Raw genomic sequence first — 14,216 nt, forward strand, 5'->3', positions numbered from 1 at the left:
TGACCACATGTCACACTCCAAGTAGATGGATCCCAGCTGAACTGAGAACCACTGGGTAGGGCGTTCCAAGTGTCCCCGATATCTGGGTTCAGGGATCCGAGGTGGCCACAACCCATTAGCACCTTGGTGGGGGCACAGCTGGAGGAGAACCAATAATTCTTGGTTAAGCTAAAGTTAAACTGAAGTTACTTCCTGTGACTGTTCACAGAAAATGAATAAGGCTGTCTGGGCACTCCAGCCTTTTATTACATCAGTGGTCATGTGAAGGTGCCCAAAGAGAAAGTGGGTCGTGAGCAACCTAGGAGACCGGCACACTTCCTGGGAGGATCCAACAGACTGCCCTTCCCAGCAAATTGTAAAAAGCAACCTGCTATGAAGAAAGGGAATAACTGAGCCATTGAATAATAACCTCGGTAAAGAGCAAAAGCAGAAAAAGTCCCTGTCTGGCATGAGAAGTTTCTTCTTGAAAGCTTTCAGCCCTCATGGTGGCAGCTCCTGATCAGAGCCCAGTGCATATCCTGTGTCCCATCACTGCTGCCAGGAGAACTGCCTGCTGCGCCCATAGCTATGAACTCGTGTGAACATGTGCAACAGCTGAGAAGGATAAGTAGAGGACAGAACCTTCAGCAAAGACAGACGGTCCTTCTGTGGACATGATGCAGAATAGGGCTTCATTTATGAAGCACTCATTCATTCATTCAAACAACAAATACTTACAGAGAGAGTCCTAGAGCCCAAACATTGCAAAGTGCAGGATTTGCCTATCACCGCACTGAGCAAACTAACACAGCCCCTGCCCCTCAATAACTTCTTTTTTTTTTTTTTTTTTTTTTTTTTTTTTCACTTTCTTTTTTTTTTTTTTAATAAATTTTATTGTTATATTCCCCATACAATTGCAGCCCCCCCATTCTGACCCCAATCCCTCCCCTCCCACCCCCGCCCCCCTAAAAGTGTCTCTGGTTCATAGTTTTTTGTTGATTTTGATTTTCACTTTCTTATAGTTATTCATTTTCCTGGTCCCTTATTTAAGTTTTCTAGATTCCTGCTATGAGTGAGACCATCCGGTATTTTTCTTTTTCTTTTTGGCTTATTTCGCTGAGCATGATCCCTTCCAGCGCCATCCATGTTGCTGCAAATTGCATGTGTTTATCTTTTTTGAATGCTGAGTAATATTCCATGGTATATATGTACCACATCTTCTTGATCCAGTCATCTATTTTTGGGCATTTGGGTTGTTTCCAAAGCTTAGCTATTGTAAACAGTGCTGCTATAAACATAGGGGTGCAGGTGTTCTTTGGGATGGATGTTTCTGTGTCCTTTGGGTAAATACCTAGGAGTGGAATTGCTGGATCATATGGAAGCTCTATGTTTAGTAGGTCCAGAAATCTCCATACAGCTTTCCACAGTGGTTGGACCAGTTTGCACTCCCACCAACAGTGCAGAAGAGTTCCTTTTTCTCCACACCCTCGCCAGCATTTGTTGTTGCTAGTTTTTTTAATATGTGCCATTCTCACTGGTGTAAGATGGTATCTCATGGTAGTTTTGATTTGCATTTCCCTGATGACAAGTGATGTTGAACATTTTTTCATATGCCTGTTGGCCATTTGCATTTCCTCTTCAGAGAAGTTTCTTTTAAGCTCTTCTGCCCATTTTTTGACTGGATTATTTTCTTTGTTGTTGTTGAGTCTCATCAGCTCTTTGCAGATTTTTGTGATCAGTCCTTTATCATTAGTGTTGGGTGCAAAAATGTTCTCCCAGTGGGTGGGGTTTCTCTTTGTTTTTGTTATTGTCTCTTTTGCTGTGCAAAAGCTCTTTAATTTGATGTAGTCCCAGCTGTTTATCTTTGCCTTCACTATCACTGCTTTGGGTGATGTGTCTGTAAAGATGTCTTTGATGTGCAAATCACGTAGTGTTTCGCCTATATTTCCTTCTATATATTTTATGGTTTCAGGTCTTATGTCTAGTTCTTTAATCCATTTTGAGTTGATTTTTGTGTATGGTGTGAGGTGGTGGTCAAGCTTCATTCTTTTGCATGTAGCGACCCAGTTTTCCCAGCACCATTTATTGAACAAACTTTCTTTGCTCCAATGCATATTCTTTGCTCCTTTGTCAAAGATTAGTTGACCATAAATCTGTGGGTTTATTTCTGGAGTTTCTATTCGATTCCATTGGTCTGTATGTCTGTTCTTGTTCCAATACCATGCAGTTTTGATGATTATGGCTTTGTAGTATAGTTTGAAGTCTGGGAGTGTGATGCCTCCATTCCCTTCATTTTTTTTCAGGAGAGCTTTGGCTATTCGGGGTTTTTGGTGATTCCATATGAATTTCATCAATAATTGTTCTATTTCTTTGAAGAATGACATTGAAATTTTTATTGGAATATTGTTGGATTCATTCCAGGGGCACAAGGATGGTTTAACATCCGAAAATCAATCAACGTTATCCAACACATCAACAAAAAGAAATATAAAAACCATATGATAATATCAATAGATGCTGAGAAAGCTTTCGACAAAGTGCAACACCCATTCATGATAAAAGCCCTTGAAATTCTGGGGATACAAGGAACATATCTCAACATCATAAAGGCCATCTATGACAAGCCAACAGCCAGTATCATTCTCAATGGTGAAAAGCTGAAAGCAATTCCATTAAGATCTGGAACAAGACAAGGATGTCCACTCTCACCACTGCTTTTCAATATAATACTGGAAGTCCTAGCCAGGGCAATAAGACAAGAGAAAGACATCCAAGGAATCCAAATAGGAAAAGAAGAAGTCAAACTATCACTATTTGCAGACGATATGATGTTATACATAGAGAACCCCAAAAACTCCACAGAAAAGCTAATTCAACTCATCAATCAGTTCAGTAAAGTGGCAGGATACAAAATCAACATGCCCCTCAATAACTTCTATCCTCATTAAGGAGAGACACGCTGGGCCTCCTCTGGTGGCGCAGTAGTTGAGCGCTGGGCTGCGAAGCTGCCCGCAGCCTCTGCAGAGCTGGTTCAATCCCCGGCCACAGGCGAGGGTCCCACATGGTGCGCAGACCTCTCCTGCCGCCCGCTGCTCCCCTCAGCAGTGTACTTCTTCAGTCTGCCTGCTCTGCTCCCGCTCTGGCTCTGGTTAATTCTCTCACCCTCCCGCGCTTCTGACTATACCCAGTGCTTGTATAAATAAATAAATAAATCTTTAAAAAAAAGAGAGAGAGAGACTGGGGGGCGGGGGGTGGGGAGGAGGAAGTAGGATCAAAACAAGGGGGGTGGGAATTGTATGGGGAATATAACCAAGATGAAAATGCACACATTGTGCAAAAATGAAAAATGATGTAAAAAATATATAAAATTAAAACAAATTCTGAGATATCTGAAAATGTAATGAAATTTTTAGTTGTTTAAAAAGGAAAAAAGGAGAGACCATGAACTATTGATTTTCAATATGAGTTGAAATAGTGAACTGTTATGGACAGATTTTACTGCTGCTTGACTTCTTGGGGCAGAGAGGGAGGTCGTATCCCCATGTTAAAGGGGTGATGGTCTCAAGTGGACACCACCAGCTGGGAACCAGCATGATCCTCATATGTGAGGCTGCCTCAGTGAATGCTCCAAATATGTGTCCAGTACCTGCTGCATGTTCGACATTGTGCTAACAGTGAGGACAGGTGAACAATGAGTTTCCATCCTGAAGGCACTAAACAAGCAGGGATAGGTAGTATATAAACCAACTAATGCTGGGTGGTCAAAATCCTGTACCTAGGAACTAAAGAAGGGCCCTGGGACCTTGAAGACTAAATCCTAGTTTTTGCTTTCAGAATATCATCCATATATTCCTTCCCAGCCAGTCCCATAGCCAGGGATGTATTTATAAGAGAACCAGATCCATCAGGAGACTTTTGAGACCATACAGTCAGTATCCATGTAGAAATCTATATGGATCCTTTCTTATCTTTCACTTATGGATTTTGGTTTCAAAATTTTGTCCACCAAAATGTTTATTCTTCTCTTTTCGCAGCAACACTCATTTCCCTCTATTCTAATTGTTAATGACATGTATAGCTACAGATTCGAGGCTGCTGTGCATTTGCTACCACTGCCTTCTACATCATATTATGTATTTTTTCATCACCAGTAGATAGACTGTGTATGCAGTGTTATTTCAGAGGTAAGGGTCTGATATTCAAAGAGATGGTACCAACCACTATATGCCCTTGACTCAGTGAGGGATAGCAATATATAGTGAAGAAACTATCTAAAATACTTTTACCAATCTTCATAACTTGAAAAGCATGAATTTTATCAAGAACAGTCATTTCTAGCCTCTATCATGCTGACTAATAAACTACTAATTTCACCAATGAAAACCTCTGTGGAAATGTTAATTAGCAGCATCTGGTGTGGATCAGAAATATAGATAACAATTGAGGAATTGTACTCATTATCTCTGGAATACAGCCTTTAAGCTAAAATGTTAGGTGATCACCTTAAAGTGTGAATTCCTGATTAGGGAATTGACAGCCTCTCCAGTATAGGTTAAAATGTACACAATTATACCACATTGTCTCTATTAAAGTATTTTGAGAACAATTATGGGCATGACCATACTGTCCACATGAAGATCTCACCCACCTGCGTACCAGGTATGATTAAGAACTCTTATCTGGTTTGGGGAGACTTGCCTGAGGCATTTTCTAAAGACATGTGCTATTCTGGGTAACAAAAATGCATTGTTGCTTCCTATCTCTGATTAACATATCTCATCATTGTCTCAGAGTCCTCCTGAGATTTGTGCACTCTGTATAGTCATGCTAGGTTTCAGGAAAGAGAGGTGGGAGGCAGGGCACTCCAGGAAAATGGCATGGGTTGGGCCTCCTTGGTGGCGCAGCAGTTGAACGCTGGGCTGCGAAGCTGCCCTCAGCCTCTGTAGTGCTGGTTTGATCCCCAGCCACCAGATGAGGGTCCCACATGGTACTCAGACCTCTCCTGCCATGCCCGCTGCTCCCCTCAGCAGTGTACTTCGTCAGTCTGCCTGTTCTGTTCCCCGCTCTGGTGAATTCTCTCACCCTCCCGCGCTTCTGACTGTACCCAGTGCTTCCATAAATAAATAAATAAATAAATGTTTTTTTAAAAAAAATGGCACGGGTTACCATCAGCCTGCAGCCATGACTGTCCTTCCCAGAAACAGTGAGACTGGGATCTGGGAGCAGTTACAATTACTCTCCCTTCTCAGCAGACCAGATTCCCAATACGGTGCAGGCCTTGATTTTATGCAGAAATGCAGATACCCCCACTAGGTCTTCCTCCCTGTATGTGACAAGCATCGATAGCATCACTGCCATTCTTGCTTCAGCCAGCACTGAACACCCCAGTCAATTAACTCACAGACAAGAAAACTCAATGCAGGCTTAAAAATTGGGTGCAAACCCTCCTTTAGCTGAAATGCATCAGCATGCCAGTGTTCCTGGAAGCAGACAGAAGGAAAAGGCTATCCTCTAAGTGATGATTTTCCTGAGACAGGTTCTCTCCTTGGACACCAGGGCTTGGAGAAGTGGCCGTTACCAACCATGGCGGTGTGGCTTATCGAATTAAGGCAGGCGGTTTTTAAATTCAATTACACCCTCAGTGGAAATGGTCTCACTAATGCTTGGAGAAAGAATTATACCCAGTCCATAAAGCCTAGCATTTCTAAACCCGATTTTGTGCATTATTCTAAAGGTTAACTCAAGATCTCTCTTCCAAATGGAAAGTTAAATACAGCCAGTGGAAGAAAGGCATCCACTGACTGACTGAAGGCTTTATCAGTCTGTAAGAGTTCATTAGTTTTAATTAGTGCAATCACTAATGTTGCATTAACAGTTTAGTGAAGGAAAGTAATTACTCACGCATCCACTGTATTAGATGGGAAGATTAGAATTCATTTTCCAAAACGATTAGCATTCTGCCAATTAAAAGAATCCCTTCTCCCTGCCAACAGCCCTGTGATCTCGTTCACCCAAGGAAGTTTAAACAAAACATATTTTGCATGAGAAGATGGAGCACAAAGAAATGAAGACTTAAGTCTGTGCTTCTCAGGGCCTTGGCAGGCACCAAGGGGCACCAGTCTCCATGAGTATCCAATGCCTCACTCTATTTGCCTAGTCACTCACTTCACTCTTCAGATTATATTAGAACCCTGGCCACTGTGTTACTCCCACAGCAATTAAAAGCAAAAAGACTAGTGGAAGGTGAAGCCAAAGGAAGCAACGGGGGTGTCTAGGTGGAAGGACCTCGAGCCCAACGGCTGGACACTTGTGGGGACTTGCTGCTAGTCCCACCTTGAGAGCCAGCTTTGACTGTTGGTGGGTTTGGGGTCATACTGCTGCCTGTGGGAGCTCCCTAAACCATGAGCCTGTGCCCCTTGGGCCCTCCTCCTGACTTCCACAAAGCACTAGGTGCTACCTCGGCACCCCAGTTTGGTTTAAGAGACTTGGGCTGTATGGTTCAGCTGCTCTCCAACACAGCATGGCCCACCTCCTCTCCATTTTACCAGGTCCTACATCCACCAGCCACTTGAACGTCTCATTTCTTAAACACCCCATGTACTTTCAGACCCATCCCCTTCAAACCTGCTATTCACGCTGTCTGCAAGTCTTGCTTATTTTGTTAAAAATTTCATCCTTCAGCCTTTGCACAGTGTTCATATAACTTCACAGTGGCTAGAAGAGCTGCCTCCACCACTACATCCTGCATTTTGCATTGTTATAATTTATACATAATCATAGTATCCTACTGAGGCAGGAACAAAGATATTATTTCATTCAGTATTCTCAACCCCTTGCACATGTAGGTGGTATATACATTTTTGTCAAATGGCTTAATGAATATGGATATATATTTACCACCCTTTTCCCGTCAGCTTCATCAGAACCCAGCCTAGGAGATCCAAGCCAGGTCTGGTCAGTGAACACTACAGAAGAAGAAACTGAGATATCTACATATAGGTGGACATTCCTAGTCACATGTTCATCTCATTCATCACCATTTCCAAAGGAAGTCAGCCCTTGTTGGGTGCATCTCTGGGCATGCTCTCTTTAGTGTTTGATTGGGATTAGCCAATAGGAGGCACTGACAGGAAGGGGCCTCCCTGGTGGTGCAAGGGATTGACTCTCAACACTATGAAGCTATTGGCAGCCACTGTAGCAGGAGTTCAATTCTCAGCCAGGGAGCTACCCACATGGCGCAGCAGACCTCTCCTATCTCATCAGCTGCTCCCCTCAGCAGTGTATTTCAGTAGATCCATCTGTTCTGCTCCCTACTCTATCTCTGGTGAATCCTCACATACACACACCCTGTACCTCTGGCCTACACCCCAGTTCTTATACGCATAAACAAATCTTTAAAAAAAATAACGAAGGCACTGACAGGAGACTGGTGCAGAGAAGAAGGTAGGTCAAGGTATTTCTTTTTTTTTTTTAAGATTGATTTATTTATTTATACAAGCACTGGGTACAGTCAGAGGCCAGGAGGGTGAGAGAATTCACCAGAGCCACAGCGGGGAACAGAACAGGCAGACCGACAAAATACACTGCTAAGGAGAGCAGCGGGCATGGCAGGAGAGGTCTGCGCACCATGTGGGACTCTCGCTGGCGGCTGAGGATCAAACCGGCGCTGCAGAGGCTGTGGGCAGCTTTGCAGCCCAGCACTCAACTGCTGAGCCACCAGGGGAGGCCCGGTCAAGGTATTTCTAACCTACTGTCATTTCACATCTCTGGATGGGAATGTGAGGATGTTCTGTCACTATGGAGCAGCATTGGGACAGAACGCCAAGTACAGTATTAGGGTCTCCAGGTTCCTATGGTGACCTGTGCTGCATCCAGAGTGCTCTCAGGTGTGAAGGTCACCTGACCAGGACGGGTAAACTAAGGCAGAGGCCGCAAAAACTCTTCACCCAAAAATCAAATCTAAGTAACAATGCCCTTTTGATATAATACTTGATATAGTATTAAAGCAGCTCAACAGAATTCTCATTTGATTTGGGATATGTTGCTGATGGAGAAACTTAATCAAGGCTGCTGGACAAGCAAACAATGAAACAGACCAGAGTATGCTGACATCAAGCCTGTGATCTTCCCAGTTTATGAGCTATGCCACTTCTAACTGAGCTAGGCGCCATACTCAGCTTCATCTCTTAAGAGCTGCATGACTTTGGGCAAATAACTCAACTTCTTTGCATGTCAGGTTGCACAAGAAGCCCAGGATTCACAGACTCCATCCTGAAGTGTGTGAGCCCCCCATGGGATGAGAGGACCCCTCCCCCAACACACACCCTTTGACTAAATGGACATGCCACCAGCAGGAAGAGGGGAAACAGTCAGATTTAATATCACCTTTTTTTTTTTAAACAATTTCACACCTGTGAGAATGGCCCATCTTTTTTTTTTTTTTTTTAAGATTTATTTATTTATTTATACAAGCACTGGGTACAGTCAGAAGCGCGGGAGGGTGACAGAATTCACCAGAGCCAGAACGGGGAGCAGAGCAGGCAGAAGGACCGAAGTACACTGCTGAGGGGAGCAGCGGGTAGCAGGAGAGGTCTGCGCGCCATGCGGGACCCTCCTCCGGTAGCCGGGGAGCAGCCGGGGATCGAACCGGCGCCGTAGAGTCTACGGGCAGCTTCGCAACCCAGCGCTCAACCGCTGCGTCACCGGGGAGGCCCTAATATTACCTTTTAAGTAATGAAATTGATCTTTCCTGTGAAGGACTGAATGAAATAATGATGCAGGGGGAAGAAAGATCTACTTCCCACAGTGCCCAACACAATGCGAATGCTACCTAAGTTAGTTCCCTTACCCATTGTTAACACAAGGGTTGTTAAATCAAACTGATCACTAGCACAATTCTGAAACGCAGCCTGTTCCTTCATAGTTGAAGACACTGTTTCCCTCGAGGCAGGTGGGTCTGGCGGGTTGCAGGATGGGTAACAGCAGGCTGCATGGTAGTTATCATCCAGGATGAAGGCAGAAATTCCTGGAAGGGTCCCAGTAGCTCACAACCCAGCTCTGCAGCTAGATCCCCGGGGATTGGGAGTAGGGGGGACAGAAACTGGAGCTAAGAGAGAGCAGAGCTAGTCTGGCCCCCACATAGTGTTCCAGGATGGTCACACTATGATGGTGCAAGTGTGTACCTTGCATGCCCTAAAGAAAGGGAATCTAGCCAGGTCTCTGCTGTAAACACACTCTGAGTCCAAGAAGATAGAAACTCTGGCAGCAATGGTGGGTGGTGATCATGAAAGACAGACCTTGGGCCTCATCCTCTGTATGGTAGGAAGGATGCCCAAAGACATCCAAGTCCTGAAAGGGCTTGGGGAGCTAGGGCAGGAGAACGGCTGCCACAAAGAATGCCCTGCAGCATGGATATCTCCATTGCACAGCCCAGATTCTGTAGACTAATTAAAGAAAAAAAAAAAAAAAGAACTAAAAGAATGAAGGAGGAGGAGGCTGGAGGTGCAGATAACTTTGGGGGTGGGGGACCTTCTGTGTTCAGAGGCAGAAGGCATGAAAATGAATCCTAGTCTTTTGTTTACCAGCTTTGTGACCTCAGGCATGTTACTACAGAAGCCTGTTTCTTCAACTGAAAAATATAAATCATAGTCTTCATGTCGCACGGAGGATTCTTGTCAAAGACAGAATTAATTATAAGCATACTAATGTCTGTGCCACCCACACCAAGAAATGAGGTGTTTATTTTGCTCAAGGCTGTACCCCTAGTGCATGCAAGTTCTGGCTATAGCCGCTGTTCAATAAATGTTCACTGACACCTGGTCAGAAGTTGCCATCACGCCTGCTGGTGCTTTTGAGGACATTTATGGGCACAGTGTCAGGAGGAACTACAGGTCAGAAGATTCTCAGAAGTGGAGACTTCCTGGGGCCGAGCCCCTGTGAAGCTGCTCCTAAGCGGTGAGCCTGAAACAAGGCAAAAGTGTGCCCGATGGGACAAAATCCCAGGGGTCACAGTTGAGGCTCCATCCTTGGATACTGTGCCCCAGCTGTACACACTCAACTCTGCATCTCTCTATATGCCTTAGGCCCTAGGAGAAAGGCACCCAAGACAGCATGATCCCTAGAAGCACTGGGAGGACAAATAGGCATTTACTGAAATGTTGTTCTAATAATAATAGTAATGATAAAAGAGGGGTTAAAATCTATTGACCTCTACTGTCTACACAAAAATATCAACAATATCAAAAATGCAAAAAAATTGATTTTTTGTTTTCTATGACTAATGGCCATCATAAGGCATGTTATTTGAGGGCAAAATTGCTTGTTTGAGATTCTTATTAAAGAATCAGGAAGGCAATAAATATTGCACTTTTCTGGACTGAGTTTTCAGAATCTCAACTATTCAAGGCACCAACTGTGTCCCTCGTTTTGTTTTTTAATGTAAATTAGATTTGGAAAATCTCTTCTTACAGGAAGAACTTTTTGAAAGAGCTATTTATATTCACATAAATTTAGATTCTATACTGAAATAGAATGACACAGAGAAGATTTAACTACATTTCAGCATCTAAATTTGGTGAAACATTCAAAACAATAAATTTTGTCTCAAAAATATTTGTCAAAACAGATAATAACAAGTGTTGGCAAGGATGTGGAAAAATTAGAATCCTCATACTAATGGGAAAATAAAATGGTTCTGCCACTTTGACAGAAGGGCCAGCAGCACTCATTTTTAAAGAAATAAAACCAGGGGCCTCTCTGGTGGCGCAAGGGGTTAAGATGCAACCTATGAAGCAATTCGCAGCCACTGCAGCACAAGTTCGAGCCCCGGCTAGGGAGATACCCACATGGCACAGCAGACCTCTCCTGACTCACTCACTGCTCCCCTCAGAGTGTACTTTGGTCAGTCTGCCTGCTCTGTTCCCTACTCTGTCTCTGGTGAATCCTCTTACCTCCGCACCTCACACCTTTGGCCTGTACCCCAGTTCTTATATGCATAAATAAATAAATCTTAAAAAAAATAAAAATAAAAATAAAAATAAAACCATATGTAACTGTATTAGAGAGTCTGCTTTTTAACACTTTGGACACAGGGGGAGTCTCAGCCCATCTCACACTGGCCTCCTACCCACTAACATTCTTCTCTTCCTCCTGCAGTATGTGTCCAGCTGCCGAGCAGTCACTCAGAGCGCACCAGAGCAAGGGGGCTTCCCGCCTCACCACCTCACCCACCACCACCGCCACCAGCGCCCCCCCCCACCACCGCCCCACCACGGCCACCCCCACCACTCCTCCACCAGGAGGCAGGGCTGCACGCCTCCCAGGTGACACCCTGCCTGTGCCCCTTGTTCTCCTGCCAGTGGGAAGGCCACCTGGAGGTGGTGGTACCCCACCTGCGCCAGATGCACAGGGTTGACATCCTTCAGGGAGCTGAGATAGTCTTCCTGGCCACGGACATGCACCTCCCCGCACCGGCCGACTGGATCATCATGCACTCCTGCCTCGGCCACCACTTTCTGCTGGTGCTAAGAAAACAGGAGCGGCACGAAGGGCACCCTCAGTTCTTTGCCACCATGATGCTCATTGGGACCCCCACCCAGGCAGACTGCTTCACCTATCGCCTGGAGCTCAACAGAAACCATCGTCGTCTCAAGTGGGAGGCCACCCCCCGGTCTGTCCTTGAGTGCGTGGACTCGGTGATCACTGACGGGGACTGCCTCGTCCTCAACACCTCGCTGGCCCAGCTCTTCTCTGACAACGGCAGCCTTGCCATCGGAATCGCCATCACCGCGACGGAGGTCTGCGCCTCGGAAGCGGAGCTGTGAAGCAAGCAGGGGCTGGACGCGCACACGGCTGCTCCCCGCCGAGAAACAAGAAACTCTGCTGGGCCGCTCGGGTCTCCGAAGGCCAAGACTCCAAACTCCTTTTTACTCTTCTCCCAACTTCCTTCCTGTCTTTTTTTTGTCTCAGGTACCTCGTGGTATTTAGTATTTGTTGGCCATGGACACTGTATTATGTCAACACCCTGTGAGTCAAGATCCCAGTGTGAAGTTTGTCCTGATTTTGGGATAGTTTTGCAGAACCTTTAAAATCAGAACGGTTATTTCCTGCGACTCGCATCTCCCTTCCTCGCTGCTTCCAAAAGGAGCAAAAGCCCCTGAGGCCCCGAAGTGGACTGTCGCAGTTGGGAGGGGACTCGCGGCCCCCACCTTTTTCTTCTTCCTCTTCTCAGTCTCTTGCAAAACAAGGTGACTCTGTGTGCGTGGACACAGCGGACAGCAAGTTGGGAAGGGGTCCTGGCCAGCTTGGAAATATATTTCAGACCAACCAGATACAACTCTGCCTCCTTCCTGGGTTCCTCAGGGCCAGAGCTAAAGCTGCTGGGACACGAGGAGACGGTGTCCTCTGCAGGGCAGGGCTCTGGGCTGGCGGCGTGCGGTGTCACACTGGTTCCTCGGGTTGAACCCAAGCTTGGGGGAAGTGGGCAGATGTTGAAGCCTCTTGGAGGGCTGCCTGTGAATCGTTTCCTGCTCGGGAATCAAAGTCCTCAAGTTTTTAGTGCTTTCTTGCAAACCTTTTTGTCCTCCATTGAGCATGTAGCAGAAAAAAAATGGGCACAGTGTGGACAACAGAGGCAACTGAAAAAACAAAGGAGAAAATTAATCTTCCACCTCTGAGAGGGTGTTATCTCCTCCGTGTTTTTATCAAGTTATGGCAATCCTGCCACCAGGCTGGAGCACTTCAGTATCCTGCAAAGAACCTGCTTTGCTCTATCAAGCTCCTAAGCCAGAACAGACTCGGCATCAAACTCAAAGAGCTCAGGGGCTGTGCCTGGGCCCTCTGACCGGGAGGCTTGGCCTGGTGCTCAGCACCTGGGATTCCTTTCCTTACTTTCTTAAAATACTCTGAGGGCCCCATTCAGCACACAAACATTATCCCTGGTAAAGTACAGACTCAGCACCCTTTTTGCAGTGTGAATGGAAAAGCCACGGAAAATCCATGTCACCCCTCTATATACTGCTTTCTCTTACTTGGCTGTCAAAATGATTCAAGATCTTCTTGTAGAAGTCTCTCAACTGTTCAAAAAAGGAAGCAGGTTTAGTCACCAATGTCTCTTCTGTCCAAAATTGAATGCTGTAAATCTTCCCAGCAGGACTCTTTCTCCTCTTCATGTTTTTAGTTGTTGTTGTTGTTTTTGGTTTGGTTTTGTTTGTTTATGCCCTGGTCACTCTCCAGTCGCTGCAGAAGTATGGCACCCAAACCCCACAGAACACTCACGAGAACTGAGCAGGCCTTTCACCAACAAGACATTCCTCTCTGTGTCCTGTTCCCTCACCTCAGTCATCTTGGCTGCATCCTGGCAGGTCTCCCAGTGAGTACTTAGTTTCAGGCAGGCTGCCCTGGCTGGCCATCAGCCATCTTTCTCCACCAAAAAAAAAAAAAGAAAGAAAAAGAAAAAAAAAAAAATGCTAAAACAAAATAACCCAGTGATCAATCTTCCAGCAGCCCATCCTGTCAACTCACAATCCCAGCACCTGGAGTGTGGTGCTAGTGGATAGGAGATTTAATAGGCAGCCCCCTCTAGTCACACAGTAATGGCTGAGACCTCCTGCCAAGGTTTCCTTCTGTTAAAGGCCCAAGGGGCAGTAAATATTTTGTCACTGACTGAAGCAAATGTCAGGTCTGAAGACCCCAGGAGAGCCTGTAACCTGCTTGTTGTTCCAGAACATCCCACCTGGCACCAGCTACCCTTTGCACCCAAGTGGACCACTGGGACCCAGCTATGGCTGGTTGGCCAGCGCTGAGAGAGGGTGGATCACTTAGCTCCTTACTTGACCCCCAGTCCGCTCCCAAAACTTCACACCTTCTGGTTGTCAGCCTGATATCTCCGGGAAAACCACAGATCCTCCCCAGGTTCCTGATGCTCAACCACTCTGAAAACATTTCTGTAGCATCACGGTATCGCAGGTAAACAAATAAAACCTCAATAAGAACAAAATTACTCTTCCCAGGGCCTGAGCAGGCATGCAAACATCACCTCTGCTTTCTTGGCGTGCCGGTTACCTGAGCTGAATGAACTGGGAATAATTTCAGGTTCTTATTACTGTATATAAGACTAATATGAAAGTGATCCCAGATGAGACATGGTATTTTTGGTTCCTAGACCTTTAGAATAAAAGAAAGAAATGTGTTGCTTTCTTCATCTATGGTGCTTCCCCACATGTGAAGAACTGAAGAAA

The 14,216-nt window shown here is 45.5% G+C and overlaps 1 protein-coding gene across 1 annotated transcript; it reads left to right on the forward strand.

Annotated features, from left to right (window-relative positions):
• Nucleotides 1–11,133: 11,133 nt before the first annotated feature.
• Nucleotides 11,134–11,824, forward strand: LOC119233277 (seven in absentia homolog 3-like; the record flags this gene model as incomplete). The annotated part of the gene is given in 2 exon segments (XM_037495525.2): nt 11,134–11,266; nt 11,269–11,824. Coding segments are annotated over 2 exon segments (666 nt in total), but the record flags the coding sequence as incomplete, so codon positions are not given.
• Nucleotides 11,825–14,216: the final 2,392 nt, after the last annotated feature.

Source organism: Talpa occidentalis, unplaced genomic scaffold, assembly GCF_014898055.3.
Source record: "Talpa occidentalis isolate TD23 unplaced genomic scaffold, MPIMG_talOcc4v2.1 talOcc4.701, whole genome shotgun sequence".
Taxonomy (NCBI): Eukaryota; Metazoa; Chordata; class Mammalia; order Eulipotyphla; family Talpidae; genus Talpa; species Talpa occidentalis.